The sequence below is a fragment of the Nelumbo lutea genome, chromosome 3 (genome assembly GCF_056320005.1).
Source record: "Nelumbo lutea isolate HS-2025 chromosome 3, American lotus-T2T, whole genome shotgun sequence".
NCBI lineage: Eukaryota > Viridiplantae > Streptophyta > Magnoliopsida > Proteales > Nelumbonaceae > Nelumbo > Nelumbo lutea.
Genome location: NC_142686.1, coordinates 47,396,612 through 47,413,751, shown reverse-complemented (window position 1 = coordinate 47,413,751; position 17,140 = coordinate 47,396,612). Strand labels below are relative to the sequence as shown.

The following is a 17,140-nucleotide window of genomic DNA, read 5'->3' as shown; positions in this document are numbered from 1 at the left end:
TATGCTGCTGTTTGCTGTGGGCTTTAATCGGCTCTGGACCCTGGATCTACAATTTCAACACTTTGTCTATTTTGTCAAGCGTATCTCTCGTGTCGTGTGTAAGACTTGGGAGTGGAGGTTTCCCCAGTTCAAATAATCCCCCATTTAAACTGTTGGATGCCGGATATTGCCCAACTGGTGTAGTTTGGTTTTATACTTTTATTGGTAAAGCGTTTGCAAGGAAATCTGGAAAGTTGAAGGCTTGAAGCCGTATTGAATATTATTATCATATCCAATCATCGTACACACGTATATAGGCCCAATTCTTTGTTCCCCGTCAATGGTGATATGACAGTGCTCGTGTGAATGTAAACCGTGTCCTTAGAATTGTTACCTCATCTTTTGGCTAAAACACATCAAATCTTGTCTAAACGATTAGTTAATGATAGTAAGCCTGTTTTTCCCCCTTAAGATCATATTTCTGCTACTTATCTGTGACATGAGTGATGTTCAACTAATTTGGTAGCATAATTGGCTTCCAAAAATCAATTTATTGATGGTTGCATACAATTGAGGGGGAAAAAATAAGGAATTGTCAATTGAGAGAATAAAATTGTCCTTTAGTTTGGGGTGAACCGCTGATTATCAAAAATCGAAAAGCCAAACTGAATAATTTAGTTACCGAACGGATGTAGTATGAGAAGTTTCACTCGTGGCTTGAAACATGGGAGATTCTCTCACTTCTTATTTGTTTATTTCGGCTATGGAAGGCTTTTCTACACTTAGTTCCTGCTGAAAATTCTGGTCTTATTCATGAGATTAAGGTCTGTAGGGATTCTCCCATCTCTCAATTGTTTTTATTTTTCTTTTTTTTTCTGATGATGTTTATTTTTCCCAAAGCTTCTAGATAGGAAGTGGCTTATTTGTTAGATGTGATTGATCAATTTAAGTCTATGTCGAGTCAATTGATTAATTGCAGTAAATTGGATCTTTTTTTGTATAAGTACTAATATCATAAGAGTGAAAAGCTTTTGAGAAGGCAGTTAAGAATGGGGAACTTGGATTGTCAATCGAAATATTTGGGTGTTCCTTTGTTTTGGGCTCCTAATAAGGCTCATTCTTTAGGCCTATATTTTGGATAAGTTGAGGAATAAGCTTAATGGGTGGAGAGTATTTAATCTGTCACAAGCCGGTTACCGGTAAACTGGTTCTTTTGAAGTTTGTGTTGTAGTCTGTGTCCAATATCATGCTATATTTTTGTTCCAGTTACCTTCCTTGATTAATAATTCCGTTGACAAAATTCGGAGGAATTTCTGGTGGGGTTTTGGTAAGAATTAGTGCTTTTAGGTGGACAAATTGGTTCGCATCTGCCCCCTACAGACTTGTCCCCCAGAAACGTCCCACGAAACCTAAGCGCGACACATGTCATGACACACGCGCTAGGATGACTCGTGCAGTCTATTTTACGCCGTTTGTATCATGTCCGTCAATTCTGTTTTGCCAAAAGGGTTTCTTCTCCCATTCTGGGCATTTTTCTCCTATTCTACTGTAAACTGAAACCCTTGGTGCCCCCTTTCGTAACCCATCCACTGGAGATAAACTCTTTTGAGTTCCGCCGGCTGACGCCAACGGCCATACAAACGGAGAGAGGGAAGAGAGAGAGAGTATTAAGAATCGTTGTTGTAAAATCGATAATAATTTGATAATTTCACAGTAGAAACAATTCAATGTAGATGATTGAATAGATACAGAAGAAATTTAAGAGAAAAAATTATAGATGATGAATACGAAAAAAGTTAATGAACCCAAGTAATTAATTTCTTTTATTTTTTTACCTAGGTCTTACTCTTTATTTTCGTAAGTTTGAATTAAACCCTCAACTCCACGAATACGGAGTGGTGGTCGCAAGTCGCCACCTTAATCAGCACGCTTTGAGAATGACCTCTGTATGTTCCTACACTACCTTCCATGCCAAGTTCACATGGCGGTCCTCCGTAAGGCTTGCACCAACAGCGAACCTGATCATGTAAACGCCCCCAACCACCGCATGCGTCATGTATATGCAACCAGCCGAGTTGATCGACTCCAGCAACTTACGGTTGATCTCGTTTGCACGTTCATCCTCGTGATCCTTCACCGGCGGCGGTAGCAGCCGGAAGCATACCATCACAAAACTCCTCGGCACCACAATCTCAAACCTTGGTTAGTGATGAGGGCGGATTTGACCCTCCAATTATATTGTGACATATAGCATCTCAGAACAACTAGATGACATCCGAGACCACTTTACCAACAAATTGACTTAGCCAAGTTGATGGTGTCCCACCTGGCGGCCTGGCACAGGCGCGACATGGCACAAGCATGAGCTGGCACAGGCGCGACATGGCACAGGCGCGACCTGGCACAGACACGAGTTGGCATAGGCGCAACCTGGCATAGGCACGAGCTGTCACAAGCACAACCTAGCACAGGCACGAGCTGGCACAAGCGCGACCTGGCACAAGCATGAGCTGGCAACCTGGCCCAGGCGTCGACCTAGCGACATACAAGACGTGCTCGCCGACGAATTCGACGTGCATATCCTAACACTCCCATGATCTTTGGAAGTTGGTCCACGTGCCGAATGACCTAGAGGGTGATTAACATGCATGGCAATTACTTCCAGGAATCTCGAACCACTTAGACGACCTCGCAGAAATCTCGGATATGGTGCGTGAAGCCCACGCCAAACAATACCTATATAAAGGCACTAACCCCAAGGGCAAGGGGAGAGCAAGTAAGCAAGTAAGCATATTCTAGCTCTTATACTTTATGATTTTTAGCTCGCATCTACTATGAGAGTACTGACTTAAGCATCGGAGCGACATCGCCGGGTTAGCCACCTCGGGTCCTCTGACGTTTGGTTCCTTGCGAGACTCTAAAAAGCAAGGAAGCTCGTCACCTAACCTGCCCAGCTTGGCACTTCACAGGTAGCTTGCCACCAGGCAGTTTGCCACCAGTTAGCTCACCACCAAATAGCTCATCAAGGTAGTTCACTGCAAGGTAGTTCGCCGCTAGGTAGCTCGCCACCAGACAGCGAGCTCCACTTCAGTCTCTGAGTCACAGTCTCTGAGTCACAGGCCATTTGGGAACGGACGTCACTACAAGGTACTTGGCCAAATACATCACAAAAAAATTAAGTAAGCAGGAACGATTACATCGGTTACCTTCTCTTAGAAGTGCTTAGCCATTTTCACGTGGGTCCGAAGGAAATTTCTTAGGTTGGCCACACCGTAGCTCCAAAGCACCATCCAGATCTTCATGGCTCGGAATCGGCGACTAAGGGCTATTTTCCAGTCTTTGTAGTCTATCACTTGCTTTGATTCAGTAGCTTTGTTCCTCAAATACTCAGGACTGGTTGACAGGCCTTAACAAGGGCGCTAGGGTCCTTGACCCAAAGGCAGCAGCAATCGAGAGTGGTGAAGAACCACTTGTGTGCATTGAAACTAAACGAGTCTGCATCCTCTACCCCATCGATGAAGTGTCTGAACTCAGGACATATGCATGCACATCCAGCGTATGCTGCGTCGATGTGAACCCAAACTCCATACTCTTTGGCCACTGTGCATAGAGCAATTGGGTCGACGGCTGTCGACGATGTAGTACCAACAGTAGCACAGAGGAATAATGGGATGAGCCCAACTTGTATATCTGTTTGGATTGCAGACCGAAGAGACTCGGGGGCCAGCCCGAATGAGGTGGCCTTACTCGTTGCAACGGCACGGAAGTTGTTTGGAAAGATGCCTGCAATCTGGGCAGCTTTCTGGAGTGCACAGTGGGTCTGATCTGATCCATAAACCACCAACTTCCCTATGCTCTCCCTACCAATTCTGTTCAACATCCGATCTCTGGCTGCCGTGAGCGTGCACAGGATGGCTTTGCAAGTAGCCCCTTGTAGCACACCACCACCATTTCCAGAGAAGAGGAAAGACTTGAGGAGCTTAAGCACCTTGCCAAGCCAATCCATGACTATGCACTCCAGCTCTGTGGCCGCCGGCGCCGACATCCAGTTGAACCCAACGACATTAAATCCGGTGCTAAGCATTTCGCCGAGAAAACCAACGACACGACCGCGGGAAGGGAAGTAAGCGTAGTAGTTAGGGGGCGCCAAGAAAACCAGGACGCTTACTTCCCTCCATTACAGAATACTTACCTTCTCGCCGTTTGTATGGCCGTCGGCGTCAGCCCGTGGAACTCGAAAGAGTTTATGTCCAGTGGGTGGGTTATGAAAGGGGGCGCCAAGGGTTTCATTCACAGTAGAACAGGAGAAAGAATACCCAGAATGGGAGAAGAAACCTTTTTGGGCGAGAAGGAATTAACAGACGTGATACAAACGGCATGAAATAGAGAGACCGCACGAGTCATCCTAGTGCGCGTGTGTCATGACACGCGTCGTGCCTAGGTTTCGTGGGACGTTTTTGTGGGGGCAAGTCTGTGGGGGAAGATACGAACCCGGACAAATTGGGGTCATTTGTGCTCTCCAAAATCAGGTGGTTGGGCTCAAGAAAAGCTGCTGAAGTGAACAAGGTTTTTCAGTGGAAGTTAGCCTGGTTGTTTCTGAATAGGTGGTTCTTCCTTGTGGGTCAGAATTCTTAAAGCTAAATATTTGATGGTGTAGCTTTTCTAGTCTGATGGGTCCTGTAGATAGGCATCATAAAGATTTGGTTGCCAAGGAATTTTTGAATAAAAATGGTTCTTCATATGTTAATAAGATTATCGAGTGTTTTACTGGTCACTGGGTCGATCTTATTCTAAACACTCATGTTTTTAGAACTTTGCCCAGTAGCCCTTTTGTTTGGATCAAGTCTAGTAATTGGTCCTTTTCGATCAATGCTGCCATTAATTCCATTTGACCTCTTCGATCTAATCCTCTGCCAATTCCAATTAAGTCCTTGATAAGAAGGGTTTTAGTAAATCTCAAAGTTGTGTTTTCTGTTCACAAGAGGAAGAGTCTTTGGTTCATCTTTTCTTTACTTGCCCTTCTGTTCGAGCTGTTTGGTTTGCTTCCCGGCCTTAGGTCTATTGTAAATATTGCTGATTGAATTTCAGATGTAATTATAGTTAATGTGTTTTTACTACACTCTAGAGAAGAGAAAGATGTGTTTCTCTCTTGGTTATCTGGTCTCTGTTATCCTTGGTTAATGAGAAATGCAGCCTTGTTTAGGGGGGAATTGTAGATTTATATAGGCTTCTTTATAGAATTAGAAGTTCTTTTGTTGATTGTATCTCTGTTCTAGATTTTGACTCGACTCTATCTGCTTTGGGGTCTTATACATCTTTTTGTATTCCTCCTTCAATGAATCATTTTGCAATCACCTTTTGTGATCTCTTGGATCTTATGGGATTATAGGCTTTCATAATACTAATTCTGAATTTTTGTTTGCCATAGGAGGATAGTGTTTGATAAAGCATGGCCCATTTGAAGCTGAACTTTTTGCAATTAAGTGTGCTTTGCAATGGGCCGTGGATAAAAACATTAGCTCTGTAGTTGTTAAATCTGACTCGTCGATGGATGTCTCAGTCTTCAATGGGGTCTCTTCTTCTATTCCGTGGACTTTTAGTACTCTTTTGGATACTTTTCTTTCTTCTAAACTGGGGACTGTAGTTTTTTGTCATGTTAATCGGAAACATAATGGTTTAGCTCATTTGATACCTTGTAAAGCTGTCTTTTGTTCGAGAGGTGGTCTGGTTGTCCCCTCCTTTTTTGGACCTTGCTTGTATTTCTTCTTTTACTTAATAGTAATTGTTTTTTCTTTTATCTATCTACCTATTTACCTACCTAACTACTAACTACTATATATATATATATATATATGGGAAATCTATGATGTGAAAAAGATATGGTATGGAAAGAGTTTTAACTGATCAAAATCCACCCATGAATTTTGATAAATAACACCTGATTGACTATCACGCTTATGATTCCAGTTGATTGGTCAGAAGTTTTTCAGATATCATATCTTTTCCGTATCAGAGTCGACCCCATATATATATATATCAATCAGTTTACGGTTCAAAAAATGTCGCACGGTTCAGTTGACCAAATGGTGAACACCCCTACTTGGGTTTGGTTTCAGGGTTGCTCCTAGGATATGCAGCTAGGAGCTTTCTCCATGAACTTCATGTGAGCTGTGTGACTAAGCCGGCCCCAAAGAAGATTTCTTGTTGAGATTATAACGTATTCAAGGGAATAGAAGATTTTCTGGTTGAATTAGTAATATGATCCAAAGTAAAGGACAGAGCCAAGTTTAAAATATTGATATAATAAAGCCAATACATATTGTGACACACATGGTGGTGAAGAGAAGTGTTGTAAGACCAACCGGACCAGACAGTTGAACAGGTGGCCCGGTGGCCTTTTTGATTCCCCTGTTAAAAAACAGCTTTCATGCTTTGAATGAACTAACAAACCGGTTAACAATAAAACCATGAAGGCATGAACCAGTGAGCATTCAGGCTTCTTGTCTGGCCCAAGACTTGTAACATTAAAGGAGCACTAGTCCACGAATACTCATAAGAGTATCAGCCGACATAACCCAATACTTGTATTATCCAGAAAACCAAAACAGAAAAGGTAAACAAATAAAAAAATCAATTCACTATTAAATTTTGTTTTTTCATGTCAATTAGATTATATTTATTTCCTATGAATAACCATGTATATTTAATTCTTCCACTATTTCTCTAAGTTTATCCTGATAGCACACACTTTCACAAACTTTAAAAATGCTTATTTCTTATGTTTATACCTTCTTTACATGAGTTCCCTAGCGTGTCACGTTGTCTCCTGTTCATTTCACTGTATCATTGTGTTAAAAAATTATTTAAAAAAAAAAATGCGTCTTGGTATCAGGCAATACACGGCTGAAGGCCTGATACTCCCGTGATACAATACAAGCCAATTAATACCATGCATGCGACATAAGTGGAATTGCGTAGATAAACCAGCGTTCCATCCGTACTAGCCCCTTAAATCTGATACACCATATATTGGCCGTTAATACGAAACTATGCTTAGGGTGTTCATAGGTTGATTCGGTTTGGTTTTAAGATATTTGGCCAACTGAGTTGACCTGGTCAAATTGAAAAATTAGTCATCCAAAACCGGCCAATAAATGTTAAAAATCAACCAACTCAGATTATATCGATTTGGATTGGTTGGTCGATTCAACAAATTTAAATTAAAAAAATTATATTGGTATTTTAAAAAGTAGATTTAAAAAAACAAAATTTACAATATAAAATATTTTAAACTAAAAAATGTAGAAATATTTTTCACTTTCCCATATTATATATATAGTCAGATCAGGTTGGTATTGGTCAACTTACAAATGATCAACCGAAACTGACCCAACCTCTTGCGTTAGCATAAAAACTAGTAAAAACTAAACCGAGATTGGGTTGGGTTGGTCGGTTTGATGAACCTTAACTGTTCTATCAAAATAAAGTATACATTTTTAATTACACACAACATTAGATGTTGATATTACTTTGTTCTGTTTACCTCTGATTATTTTGTAGGATGTGTATATATACGATTTAGGTATTGCCGTACCTAGTACTTCTCATGTTGGCGTAGCCAAAATCCCAAATGGTGGTTGGGATGAAGGAAAAGCCAAGTTAGAATTTGGAGGACAAATGCTATGGTGCAATTTTTGCACAGTGAAGCAAAAATATGAACATATGAAAAGATAATGTGAATTTTGAAAATGCAAATAGACATGTAACATGTTTAATGTGATTGGTTCACATTTTTGTTCCATGATACAGTTTATACAGTTACACTCTTAATATCTTATTACCATATAAAAACAGATACTTGTAGGGGGTGCAAGTCGGATGGGCTGAGCTAGGTTTTAGCTCAACCCAAGCCCTACCCTAAGAATTGAGCCTTGAACCTGAGCCCAATGTCAAGTCTAAACTATTCAACACGAGCCCAGCTCGTACTAAAATTTGATGCACTCAAGTTGGGCTCAGGCTTAAAGGTTAAGCCAGACTTGGGTCGGTCAATTAGCCGAAACTAAAAATTGATATACATGTGTATATATGTATGTGTATGTGTATATGCATGGCTTATTAAGAAAATTATTCAGATTTGTATGTATGCATGCAAACATGTCTATAGATGCATATATACATGTATATGATTGGGCCGGCCTTGGGCCAGGTTTGGGCTACTCAAGGCTAGGGCCCAAACCCAGCCCAAAAACTTTAAAAGTCCAAACTTTTGCAATCAGACCCAGCCCAAGAACCAAAATTCCAAGCCTAGCCCATGTAAAATTATAAGCTGGTTCGGTCCAAGGTCAGATTGAGCCCACCCAAGTTGTACTCCTAATACTTGCCTTTTGGTGCAGGTCATAAAAGTTGAATTTGATTATATAATATTAACTAGTACCTTTACCTTTTATTTGTGTGCGCATGCACACACACGTGTTAAGACGTGCCCTTACACTAGTTATAGAAGAACATTTACAATAATCAACTCAAAAAGGTAAGACTGACTGATTAGTCCTATTTAGCTAGTGAGTAGTGAAATGATGTAACTCTCACCTTAGCATATACCAAGTACAAAAGCTATAAGACTTTTAAGTGATTCTGGGAGTCATCTCCACATAGAGAAAGTGATATTACTTGGTATAAGCGGGTTTCACCCCAGAATCCACTTTTAAGGTAAAGAGAGTCTTAATGGCAGGATATCCCAAATAGGAGACTTGAAGGGCGTCCAAGGGAGATATGATATCCATATATATGTTTAGACACGATAATTAAAGGATGGTTAATAGTGAACAAAGGGAATGTAGGGTTAGAGAATTCAACCTCTTCTTTTCTACAACTTCACTTTGTTATAAATATAATTTGCTACGAGATATCATGTATCTATAAGGAATTTATGCAAACCTTTATAGAGCAGATTGACGATGGATTTCACCAACGTGGATTCGGCTATCTCTTTAACAGGTTGTATGCCGGTAATTCCTTCACACTGGAGACATCTTCAAGTGCAAGTTCACGCTCCAACTGCGTTCTCGTAGACTTCAGAACCTCCTATAAAAAAAACCAAGGGATAAAAAGATCAGGCAAGGTATGGCCATAATATAGCATTGAAGTGAAGGAACCCATGAGTTGATCAATTTACATTGAATTCCATATAAGAAGCACGCTTTGCAAGCCATTGAGCATCCAACATTTGAAATGCTACACAGTACAGGTTATCAAAAGCCATTTCATCTTCTCTTAGCAGCTCTAAGAACCGGATTCCAGCCACAGAAGCTGGTTTTCCTGCAAAGAAAGGACTACCATAAGTTTTCTTTTCCAGTAAAAGTTTCTTTCCTAGATTCTCTACATTTTATTTATTTTTTCTAGAATATTTTAGACACCTGATTGAACAATTGATCACCTGTGTGTGTGTGTGAGAGAGAGAGAGAGAGTAGACTTTTGTAAGAGACATTTCACATATGACAATACAAGGGGAATGGGTGTCGACTAGATTTTGATTAGGGATTAATCCGTCTCATGAGGGGGGCCTTGCTAAATTTTATCTTTGCAGGTCTAAACCTCAAATAGTTGTCAAGTTGATGCTCATATGCTTAGGTGTAAGGTGTTTTTTGGGAATGACTTGTATCTCACCTTGATGTTTCCTAAGGCTCAGTTTGGAAAGAGTACAAATACAAATATGTACAGTGCAAATACATACAAAATAATACTAAATACAAGGTTTTGCACACTACATATTTGTATTTGTACTCTTTCCAAACTAAACCTAAGTAACAGGGAACTCCATTGTCACCCTGCCTCAATTTAGTGCCTTGACAACTATGTAACTTTCTTTTTTATCCTTCTCTTTCTTTTTGTTTCTCTTTAACTTTTTAAATATGTGAAAATTTCCAAGAAACAACAACTTTATGAATACGTTAAAGCAGGTGAGAACAATTTTATGAACAAATGCTATTGATATTTCAATGGAAATTACATTACAATATAACAAGTAAAAAAATCATAATAATGGATTAATGTGTGATTAAGTGCTTATAAAAAAATTTTAAGCAAGTCTCAAAGAAAAGAAATTGAAGAAGGGTCAAATAGCAGACCAGTCAAACCTTGTTTGATTTGGCTGAAAATTGGTGGCATTAAAGTACACTTATAGTACTCCAATACTATAAAATTTTAGCTCAGTCCAATATGTGGAAGTGCCCCAACTAAAGTCTTCAAGTTGGTTGGTTTTTGGGTTCTGCGAGTCATGGTCAAGGTCCTAATCAACAAGTTGACCAGTAGATCATATTAGCATTTATAGTACTTGTCGTCATTACTAATTACAGTTAAAGATGACTTATTATTTTTAGTAATATCAAGTTTCTTATGTTTAGTGGAACTAATCAACTAGAGAGTCAGTGTCCTAGTTTGAAAAGGAAGTTTCTTCCTTTTTTTGTAGTTTGAATACAAGTAGGAGTTGAGAGTCTTAAGAGTCCAAGTAGGAAATTGAAAGTTGCTATTTTAGATCAATAAAAGAGTGTCAACATATCTTATGGAGAACAACCTATCCTATTCAATTGTTTTCCCCCTACTAAGGGCTGAATAAAGAATTTTTCTGTTTCCACCATAGCAAGCAGCTATAGTAGAACTTAATTCTTGCTTCCTTTTCTATTGTCTCTTCTTTATTTGCTTGTTAATACTTGTAACCGAAGCCTATTGTTGCATGTTAGAAATTTTCTGCTTCGATGTGCCACTAGGTTTCAACCTACAATTTGGTCAACTACGACACTAAAGAAAGGTTTAAAATGCCAGTTTTAGTGAAAATGCTGACCCTTAAAAATAAATAAAAAATGCAGAAACTATCAGAAATTTCACTTTGAATTATTGTAAAGATTTTAGAATGTTATATCAGGGGGTGTTCTTTTCATGGTTGTATTCGTGTTTCATTTGGCTCACAAATACAACCAACATTCTGGAAGGCATTTGCATTTTGTTGCTGGTTCTAGAACCAGTAAACCATGGGTTCAGAACCAGCAAAATCCCCATTTTTTGAACACTACGAAGGATAGCTTTTTGAAAACAACCACATGGTTTAAAAAGAAGGCTGATGTGGCCAAGTGATTCTATGTATCTCAAACCATATTTTTATATTGTATAAAATGCAATATATATTTTATACATGTGAAAAAAAAGATTATGATTATATATACTTGTTAACAAATTATATGTACTTTTACATATTATATTATATTATACTTTTAACATGCCATATATTATTGTTCACATATGATAAGCAAATAGTTGTATAACCAAAAGTGAACTACGATAGATGAATTGCTTCTATACATGTGAGTCACACAGAAAAGCTGACAGTCTGTTGAGTCCAATAAATGAACCACGAACAGAACAGTGGTCGTGGTTCTATGTGATTCAGAACACAACACAACCATACATAACAAAATGCCTATGCTAGTTCAAGACCAATATTTTCATTTTCAAAAAGAGGAAGTATTGTTCTGAAACACAACCACCCTTTTTCTGAACCACTATAAGAACACCCCCTTAATCTTTGAAAACATTTGTTATTATTGTTTGGAATCGTAAAAGTGCATACTCTTTTAAACAAACTTTCACTATAAAGTGATAAAAGTAATGTTCATATTACTTTTATGGTCTCTTTCTCCACTAGAAGGGATTTAAGGGTTTAAAAATCATTATACCACTATATCCTATTATACACTATACAAAAAAAAATTTGTTGATATGTAAATATGTATAATACTTATGCTATTATATGTTTGACCTTTTATAGGAGTTTAAAATATTAAAAATCAACCATATTTAATTAAATTCTGTACAGTTAAAAATATTTCACAACAATAAAATAAGGAGTTGTCTATAATGGTAAACTTGCAAAAGAATAGATAAAGTTAAAATACATTTATGGACGATATCTATGTATATGTAAACATGTTAAAACAATGCAAAAGATAATAAAGCACTGGAGAATAATTCAAGATATTGAGTAATATGTCATATTGGAACTCATGAAATAAAAATGTTTCATTGAAATATTAGAAAAATATGCTAATCTTTTAAGCCATGCAGTAAAGTCCAATCTCTTAATTTTCAGATATGATGGGTATAAAATAAGAATGAAAGGTGAAATTTGTTAATGAACAAGGTCTTCATCACTTCAAAATCAACATGTCACAGGAGTGTACATACAACTCTTTTTTTTCATTATTTTGTGTACATACAACTCAAGCAACAAAGTTCTTGAACAACATGCAGTGAATGAGACAAAGGCACAATCTGTTCTGTATACCTGAGTGTAGGTCCAACATTTGTACCAACATGAAAGATACATTGATACCAGCCACAGCAAAGGGATACTCCCACTCAGATCTCCTCCCTTCTTTCTTGTGTACTAGACTCTGGAACGAATCCTGCACAAGGACAGAAAACAAGAAAATATATTCTAGGTTTTAATCTTCTCCTGTTTATGTGAAAAAAATACTTTACTATAACAGTCACAAAAAATAATAATTTAAAACATTGTCTTCTCAATTAGAAGAATTATATTTCTCATTTTTTTCAGGACCACTTCAAAAGTTGCAGGCATAATATAGCATAAACTTGTATTAAAGTATAAAAAAAGGACTATTAAAACATTCTAACTGATAAATAGATAAAAAATTATTAATAAAAGTTTCTGTTATTGATCAAAAAAATAAATGGACAAAAGCTTTGATTTGACTTAGGACACTGGAAAGTAGATAAAACTTGAAGTAGAAATAAGTAAACTTCAGCAAAAACATGTAGAGCCAAAGCACAGGCATGCAACTGCAGATTGGAAACTCAGGAAGATCACTGTTTGGAAAAGAGGAAATAACTTAAGGATTAACCTTCAATCTTAATGGTTAACAGATTTTCAGGTTACTTGAAAATTTAAAGGTAAAGCCAAAGGTTGAATTCATGGACAAACACAAACCCATTTATTAAATGAAAAGACACTAATTTAATACAAAGAATCCAATACAAATCCAATTTGACACTTTGAGACTTTACAATAAATCACTACTTGGGAAATGACTTTGGAGGTTAGCAAATAAAAGAGCACTTTGCAAGAAGGTTATTACTTTGGGAAAGTATTGATACTGTTAAAGTGAGCCGAATAGGGGTAGTTTAGTCATCTCATATTTGTTAAGTACCTTGCTTATGTGGCAGTTTTATTAGAGATACTCTGCCCACACTTAAGGGCAGTTTAGTCTTTGTAAAGGTTATTAGAACCTAATAAACATTAGGGGGTCGAATGAACAGTGAACGAATTAGTTTTGACTAAACCCTCCTGCTCTCTCTTTCTCTTTTCTTCTTCTTCATCTTCTTCTTCCTTCTCTCCTAGTTCGGGTTACTGTAGCTGCATTCGAAATATGGCATCAGAGCGAGGTTCCTGACCTGCTTCAGTTTGTAAAGCATCTCAGCTGTGTTCATGACACCTTCTTCTTTTTCTGGTTAGTTAATGGAGAGAACTGGTTCGCCCTAGGTCTGAGACATCACAGCTCGTTCTCTCTGCTGCGCACAGTCTTCTTCATCAAGAAAAGTGATTTCAGCAGTGAATGGTTGATTGATACTCTCAAAGGAAGGTTGGTTATCTAGTCCTTTTGTGTTGCTGGTATTTCTGGGTAGAAACCCTCCAAGAATCAGTTAGTACTGATTAGAACCTAGAGAACTAGGTTCATTGTTTCCCTAGAACGGGCTGTGTACAGTAGCCGAATGGTGTAGGGGCTGCTGTAAGTGGTTGAGTGGGTTAGGGCTGCTGCAAGTGGCCGAGGGGTGTAAGGTGTAATGCAGTGACCTAGCTGAGTTCTTTGTGGTTGTGTAATGCCCTCTTAAATGTGTTAAACAAGTCTGAACTGGGTGTAGCAGATTTGACTGTGTTATGGAGCTTGTGGTGCACAACTTCTATTGAGTGGTTGTAAGAGGGCCTACATGTGATTAGTGAGTGCTAAATTGATGCTTATGTGGTTCGTGGGTTTGTGAAGACAACAGTAGTGTGAATAAGAACAAGGCGTGGGCTCTCACAGTTGTGTTTAGGGGCTGCAATAGGTGCTGAAATATCAGACTGTGAATAATATTAGTCAGCTTGTAGCTGAGAAGTCAGGTTAGAGGCAACTGTGAAAGAGTACAATGGCAGCAATAGGAGATGGGTACAATGATCAGAAACCTAGTGTGGTGGTTTCCCCCGACTACCTAGGGGTACAGATGACCTCAAATAAACTGAATGGGGAAAACTACGTTCCATGGGCTAAATCTATGGAAGTTTTTTCTCAAGGCAAAGAGGAAAGTGAAGCATGTAAAAGATGAGAAGCCACCGGCTGACTCTCCAGGGTTTGATGATTGAGAACAAGAAGATGCTCAAATCATGGCTTGGTTGTGGAATAGTATGGAGCCCAAAATTAGTGCCAACTTCATGTTCCTTGATACGGCTAAAGATATATGGGAGCATGCTAAGAAGCTATATTCTGGACAAGATAACACAACAAGAGTATATCAGCTTTATCAGGAGTACTTTGATTTACAACAAGGAACCAAAACATTAGAAGAGTACTATGCCTACATGAAGAATATAAGGAATGAACTCAATGCCTATCATTCCCTCACTCCAGATATTAAAGTTCAGCAACAACAAAGGGAACAACTAGATGTTACAAGATTTTTAGTGGAGTTGAAGTCGGAGTATGAACCAGTTAGAGCCCAAATATTAGGGGGCTCTTCTCTTCCTACACTTGAGGAAGTATTCTCAAGGCTTCGTAGAATTTCTTTGGGACAGACAGAGAACTCCACACAGTCTGATAGATCAGCACTTGTGACAGCTAGAGGAGGTGGACATAGTACAAGAGGGGGAGGTCATGCTCCCGAGAAGGCCGTGGCAGTTCCATGATTGGTCGGGGTGGTCATGACTCAGGGGGAGGCCGTGGCAAAGGGAAGAATAACTCTACAAGGAAGTGTACTCATTGTGGTAGGGAAGGACACACTGTGAATTTCTGTTATGACCTACATGGCCCTCCCTCTAAATGGGCTAATCATGCTGTATCAGGTGATGTTGATATCAGTGACAGTAAACAGGCAGACCGAACTCCACCCACATCTACATCTACTTCTGGGAGGGAGATGGTGAGTGTACCGCGTGATGAGTATGAACGGTTCCTTCAAACTACTTCACAGCATACCACTGCCACGCTTGCCCAATCAGGTATTACTTGCATGTCATCTAAAACCCCTCCCTGGATTATTGACTCTGGAGCCTCAGATCATATGACCGGGACTCCAGGTGTGTTCTCTTCTCTTTCTGAAACCTCCACATCACAAACTGTTACACTTGCCAATGGGTCCTCATCTCCCATCTATGGTGTTGGTAATGTTGACATGGCTTTTGTGCCCTTATCATCTGTTTTATATGTACCTACGTTTCCATTCAATCTTATGTCTATTAGTAAAATAACCAAAGCTCTTAATTGTTCTGTTACCTTCTTTCCTTCCACTTGTGTTTTTCAGGATCTCAAGACAAGGAAGAAGATTGGTGGGGGGCATGAAGCTGGTGGATTGTATTATCTTGACAGTGGTGGATCTTCAATTGCTCTTCAGACTTCACTTACTCCTCTACAATGGCATTGCCGACTGGGACATCCATCTCTCAAGGCTCTCAAGATTTTGGTCCCATCATTGAGTCATTTGTCAGTTTTGCAATGTGAGTCATGTCAGTTTGGGAAACATTGTCGTGTGTCCTTCAGTCCAAGAGTTGAGAGTCGTACGTTGAGTCATTTTTCTTTGGTTCATTCAGATGTTTGGGGTCCAATCAAAATAGAGTCTTATAATGGGTACAAGTATTTTGTCTCCTTTATTGATGATTGTTAAAGAATGACATGGATTTACTTAATGAAATAAAGAAGTGAATTGTTTTCCATTTTTTAAAAATTCCATGCTGAAATACACACACAATTTGGTGTTCCAATCAAAATTCTCCATTCAGATAATAGTCATGAATACTTTCTTACTTCATTTCAACAGTATTTAGAATAACATGGCATTATTCATCAGACCTCATGTGCATTCACCCCTCAACAAAATGGGGTAGCTGAACGGAAGAACCGTCAACTTCTTGAAACTGCTCGGTCTATTCTTCATCACATGAATGTTCCTAAACGGTTTTGGAGTGATGTTGTACTCACTGCATGTTTTCTCATTAATCGGATGCCCTCTTTCATCCTTCATGGTCGGTCCCCCTTCTCTATCTTGTTTCCCACTTTATCTCCATTCCCATTAACTCCTCGTGTCTTTGGTTGTGTGTGCTTTGTCCACAATCTGAGTCCTGGAATAGTCAAGTTAGATGCACGCTCAATTAAATGTGTCTTCCTTGGCTACTCACGGACTCAAAAAGGGTACAAGTGTTATAATCCCATTACCCAGAAGTGCTATGTCTGCCCTGATGTCACCTTTTTTGAGTTTGTCCCCTTCTTCTCAAGTCTTGAAGCACCTTCGTCTCCACCCGTACTTCCTCTTCCTCTTCCTGTCAGTGATCCAGTTCCAGATGTTGTTGTTGGAGTAGACTCATCACCTCATCCAGTGCAGATCACCACCGAACGACCACCAATCCGGCAAGTGTATACACGTCGAACAACACCGGCCCCTCCTCCAGCTTCTACCTCATCTGCGGATCCTCTCATGGCTCCTATTGTTGAACCTTCAGACCTTGACCTACCCATTGCCTTATGGAAAGGTAAATGTAGTTCTACCCTCCATCCCATTTCCAATTTTGTTTCATTATCTCGTCTTTCTACCTCACATCGCCAGTTTGTTTCACTTTTGTTCTCTATTTCCATACCTAACAATGTTCAAGAAGCTCTTAGTTCACCTGGGTGGCGGCGGGCAATGGAGTAGGAACTTTCTGCTCTTCAACATACTCAAACGTGGGAACTTACTACTCTCCCACCTGGTAAGCATGCTGTGGGTTGTAAATGGGTGTATACTGTGAAATACTTGCCAGATGGTAGTGTGGAGCGTCTGAAGGCCAGACTTGTTGCTAAAGGTTACTCACAGTTGTATGGAGTGGACTACATGGAGGCATTCTCTCTGGTGGCTAAGATTGGTT

At 39.2% G+C, this 17,140-nt stretch overlaps 1 protein-coding gene and 1 pseudogene across 1 annotated transcript in view; both read right to left on the bottom strand.

The window, feature by feature from the left end:
* Positions 1-3,107: 3,107 nt before the first annotated feature.
* LOC148864753 (tyrosine decarboxylase-like) lies at positions 3,108-4,573 on the bottom strand (annotated as a pseudogene).
* Positions 4,574-8,735: 4,162 nt separating this feature from the next.
* The window catches only part of LOC148864752 (ELMO/CED-12 family protein), a 35,736-nt gene continuing 27,331 nt past the window's right edge, over positions 8,736-17,140 (bottom strand). Inside the window, exons 8-10 of the mRNA XM_088978163.1 lie at positions 12,317-12,437; positions 9,155-9,297; positions 8,736-9,063 (exon numbers count right to left, since the gene is read on the bottom strand). Coding sequence (XP_088834289.1) covers positions 8,962-9,063; positions 9,155-9,297; positions 12,317-12,437 — 366 coding nt within the window. The 3' untranslated portion in view covers positions 8,736-8,961. The remainder of the gene's footprint in view (positions 9,064-9,154; positions 9,298-12,316; positions 12,438-17,140) is intronic.